Source organism: Gadus macrocephalus, chromosome 13 (genome assembly GCF_031168955.1).
Source record: "Gadus macrocephalus chromosome 13, ASM3116895v1".
In the NCBI taxonomy this organism is placed as follows: Eukaryota; Metazoa; Chordata; class Actinopteri; order Gadiformes; family Gadidae; genus Gadus; species Gadus macrocephalus.
In genome coordinates this window covers 6,782,805-6,787,804 of record NC_082394.1, presented here as the reverse complement: position 1 = coordinate 6,787,804, position 5,000 = coordinate 6,782,805, and the positions used below count along the sequence as shown (strand labels likewise).

General features: G+C 46.9%; 1 protein-coding gene across 1 annotated transcript in view; it reads left to right on the top strand.

Annotated features, from left to right (window-relative positions):
• Positions 1–5,000, top strand: part of LOC132470972 (voltage-dependent calcium channel subunit alpha-2/delta-3-like) — a 24,111-nt gene that overhangs the window by 6,149 nt on the left and 12,962 nt on the right. The window contains 2 exon segments of the mRNA XM_060069935.1: positions 1,138–1,197; positions 4,747–4,906. Of these exon segments, the coding sequence (XP_059925918.1) occupies positions 1,138–1,197; positions 4,747–4,906 (220 nt within the window).

The window sequence follows — 5,000 nt, the reverse complement described above, 5'->3', positions numbered from 1 at the left end:
TACGGCCTATTCAATTAACCTATAGCCTACGCTGCGGAATAATAGGCCAACGCTATTTTCCAGGAGAATAAAATTAATATAGATTTAAAAATAAATGTTTGGGGGCTATGTTTATACATTTTTGCTAATGCTTGACGTCTCACCGAGGATAAATGATAGTCACTGTAGTTATATTGGGTAAAAGCGCTCCGTTCTGTTAACATTGCACTTCTGTTGACGCAGGGGACAGTTATTAATTCCCAGGTGGGCAGCAGCGCCCGGGGGGAACGCAACGTTTAGATAGCATTTATCCGGAGAAAAAAAACAACAGGCCAGCACATTTCAAGGCTGGCGATAAACATACCGAAGGCATTACTACCAAAAGGTGGTAACCTATAATTTGCGGCGTTCAAATGTTGATATGTCCTTGCCCCTGGTTTTGCAACGCATCAATCATCTCCCGGTATAAGGGTCACATAGGCTAGAAACCATTCTACACAGGATATTTAAATTCGAGAATGCGAGGCGCAATTCAGTCAATGCAATTCAAGATGTGTTTTTTCATTTATTTCAAAAACATGCTGTAGGACACTGTGTACACATATAGTGTCCCGTGTTTTATAGCCTATTGGTCCTTCTTAAGTCATTTGTGTTCAGTAAAATGTGTAAAAATGAAATAGAAATAAAATACGTGGGTTTAAAGTGGCCAGCTATTCATACAAAATAGGGGATGAAAACAACTTTCAGCTATTCATACAAAATAGGGGATGAAAACAACTTTGGGACATTATTCTCCGGTTGACTCCATTGTAAGCCTTAATTTCATAATTGTTTGTATTTAGATGTTTGTCGAGGCATATCATTCCAGGTAACGGCTTCATATTGTGTACTAAAATACACCCAATTACGCAGCAGAATTTGATCAGTCCACAATTTGAGCATCACCGGTGCTTTATAGAGCCCATCTAGTGCGCATTGTTCTGTGTCGACGATTAGGCACATGCAGTGGTGCAGCATAAACGTGTGTGTGTGTGTGTGGTGTGTGTGTGTGTGTGTGTGTGTGTGTGTGTGTGTGTGTGTGTGTGTGTGTGTGTGTGTGTGTGTGTGTGTGTGTGTGTGTGTGTGTGTGTGTGTGTGTGTGTGTGTGTGTGTGTTCAGCGGCTCGTGGAGGCAGCAGAGGAAGCCCACCACCAGCACGAGGAGAACCCGGACCTGGAGGTGAGTCCTTTGGTCTCGAGACACTAAACTGTACCCCCAGCCCCTGCCTCGAGTCGTAAAACTAACTAGTGTGGTAGTGTGATGAAAATGTGCATTGCTATTGAATGTTTTTATGACCTAACATACAATTATTGGTTGCATGTCACAAGTAGCCACCCCGGGTTTGGGCAAATTTAATGGAAACAGCATCTTCATTTTTTATTTTACTGACCAGCCAACCGCTCTCTTCAGTGACGACTTTTGCTCCACTATCATGCTCAAGGATTTGGCGCAGTGAGCTTCCTCTGCGGAGGGAATGCAGCACCCTCTCACTCTCGCCCTCTCTCTCCCCTCTCTCCCCCCCCCCCCCCCCCCCCCCCCCCCCCCCCTCTCTCTCTCTCTCTCTCTCTCTCTCTCTCTCTCTCTCTCTCTCTCTCTCTCTCTCTCTCTCTCTCTCTCTCTCTCTCTCTCTCTCTCTCTCGCCTCTATCTCACTCTCTGCTTCACTCTACTTCCAGTAGACAAAGACGAATGAAACTCCTTTTCACCGTTTGCATTGTTTCACTTACATGGCTTAGATTGGAAACCGACTCAAGCAGCCAAATGCCCATATAATAGCCTCACTTTAATTTAAGAAGAAGCATTTACATGGTAAGAATACTTTTCGGTCACCTGATGTTCTGGCTGTTTCCGGAATGCCCATAAATAGCGACACACAACCGAGTCAGGTTTCATTATGGAACAAAACGTTTTTGTATTCACGACCTCATTTCCAATTACCAATTCACACATTTTGTGTTTCTTCTTGTTTTTGTTCTCTTTATAACGATAGCCTTTAAGGAAATAGTTGTAAATCTCATATATCAAACAGCTGCTGTGCAAGCTAACTTCTTCCATTCAACTCTAACATGTGTGATTTTGATTGTGAATTTAATGTGGTCCACTGTGTGTTCACCAAGCATTATTTAAAAGTGAACTAAATAGGAGGATAGAGTCGCATTTTAAAAGGCCATACATCGACATAGGCCTACTGGTTGGTACTACTAAGGACAATTGATTGTATCCACATCTTAGCAATTGTAAGGGCATAGCTATAGGCCTACAATGGACAAAACATGTTCACCCTATCGCCGATTACAATTCATCTGTTAATCAGTTTACAATAGGATTCACCTCTGACAAAGGGGCGTGATAAAACACTGCATCCAAATCCAAAATGTTTATTATTTGACCACATTTTTATGGCTCATTTCGTTGACACAATACGATGCGATTATCTTTCATGAGGGCGGTTGAGTGCTTTACATTATCCCCACAATACCGTTCAAGGACGTCCTAGTTTAGGCCCACCGGATCAGCCAGGCCTCCAACAGGAACGCGGCGTTAAATGTAAAATTGAGTTTATGTCATGGCAAAGGCAGCAAAAAAATGGTCGCGTAAGATTAGGCTTGGTACTTTTATACAGGCTTATAACTTTATCATGTTTTAAGGGGCATTGATTGTTTAACCGTCACATTAATAGGCCTACTGTTTTACGCGTTCCGTTGGAGGCCCACAATGACGGAGAAATTATATGTTGAATTTAGGCTCGCTCATATTTGCACCAATAAAATGTGCTATCTCTTAGATGCGGATTTTAAATGAGTGGCTCTTAGATGCGGATTTTAAAGGAGTGGAACTCTCTAATCACTTTGGTGGTTTTAATACCAACACAAACAACGCAGGGTTCAGAAAGCCCTGATAAATAGGACTGCTGCAGTGACTTATAATTACCTCACAGTTAGGTCTTTTTAAAACGATCTTAATATGACATTCTCCGTACATAAATAGCCTATGTGCAATTAAGCATTTCGGCTTTCCAACTTTTATAGCACATTTTCTTTTAAAATAAATCAACTATAACGGTTACAGGGAAACAGTGCACCAACTTCATGTCGACGATAAAAAAAAAAAAGGCTAAAGAAAAAAGAGACAGCCTGGATGTATGTCTCTGCACCCCTGCGCAGCCGCAGAGGTGCCATACGGGGACACGGAGTGGCACGAAGAGAGAGAGAGGGGGGGGGGGGGGGGGGGGGGGGAGGGAGGAGCCGCAGTGTCCCCTGGAAATTCTATTACATTGTAATAACCACCACGCTGGTTAACGCGCCGTTGTACAGCGCTGTGGCTTTCTGCTGAGCTTGCACGTCTCTCTCTCTCTCTCTCTCTCTCTCTCTCTCTCTCTCTCTCTCTCTCTCTCTCTCTCTCTCTCTCTCTCTCTCTCTCTCTCTCTCTCTCTCTCTCTCTCTCTCTCTCTCTCCTCTCTCTCTCTCTCTCGCTGCCTCCTGTCTCACCTCCCCGTCACCACCACCCCCCCCCCCCCCCCCAAGCTCGTCAGAGACGCGCTCAGGCATGGTATGAGCTGTCAGTGCGCTGCGTGATGGTGATGCCGTCTCGTGGCCTCCCCGAGGTATAGTAGGCTAGTCTATCCACCCCCAGCCCTCCATCTTCCCCTGGTTCTCGTCACCAGTCACCTCCGCTGCGCCGTGCGGTCGCTATAGTGACAATGAGCTGTTTAGAGGGGATGAGGTCATCTTTCTCGCTGACAGGGTCCGCGCCCTGCGCCCCGCACGCCGCCCGGCGCTGAAGGACAGACCCGTAATCAAACGCTGCACTTGTGGTGCACTTTATACGGTCCCTTGTAAACCGGACCGCCGCCAGTGGACGGTCAGTGAAGGACAGTTCCAGGGGGCGGGTGTGGAGGGGAACTTTTGACAAACTTTATGGCGCTGATGCGCTCATTTCCTGTTCCCTCGTTCACTGTCCCCTCCCTCATTCCTGGAGTTCGGGATTCGATTCCAGGTATTTTTTTGCGCTGTGTCATCCATGTCCCCTTTATGATAAAGGAAGGAGTGGAAAAGATTCAATAGATTGGTTATCCATTATAAAACTTTAAAAAAAATTATGTGGGACTAAATCATGACAAGTGGACTATTAAAACAGATCCCCAAAACAATTCCAAACAAACTAAAGTACACATTTTAATTAAAGTAGGCCTACTAGCTTTATGTAGCTTTACATTCAAATACGTTTTTTTGCGTCTTCTATGAGCTCAAGAAGAAACGAAAAACAACCACTTTTTCATTCCCCAAGCCTACATGTCCCACCAACCGGCTCCGTCCACTCAGTAGTCCTTACTCCTGATAAACCTACTCCCTCCTCCAACCCCCCCACTGTGATCCAGCGGCGTCTGAGTCCGTCCGTCCCTCCTCCCTCCGCCCCCACCGCCTCGGGTAGGGTCTAAAGGCTCAGTTATGGTTCCGCGTCGACGCAAGGCAAGGGGCTTTAAGGACCTATGACGTCCTTGGGGACCCTCCTTGCGTCCACCGCAAGGGCCTGACATGCGCCTCCCAAACATTGTTCACCTCGTGTCGAGGCAACGCAGCAGCAAGGGCTGTGATTGGTCCGCTCGTTAAAACCTGACGAAGGCCCAAAACAGGTTCACGACTGCGTCCAAGCGTCTGCGTGGTCATTGCGTTGCGTCCACGTGGAACCATGACTGAGCCTTGTGTGTGCCCCCCCCCCTCCCCCGCAGTACGAGTACTTCAACGCGGTGCTGATCAACAAGCTGGTGGGCGGGAAGCACGTGGAGCTGGGCGGGGAGTTCCTCCTGGAGGAGAACGCGCACTTTGACAACCTGCCGGTCAACCTGAGCCTCAGCGTGGTGCAGGTGCCCACCAACATGTACAACAAGGGTAGGAGGAGACACACCGCAGCCTCACACAGCTCCACAATCCTCCACACACCTCCACACACCTCCACGCACCTCCAAACACACCTCCACACAAA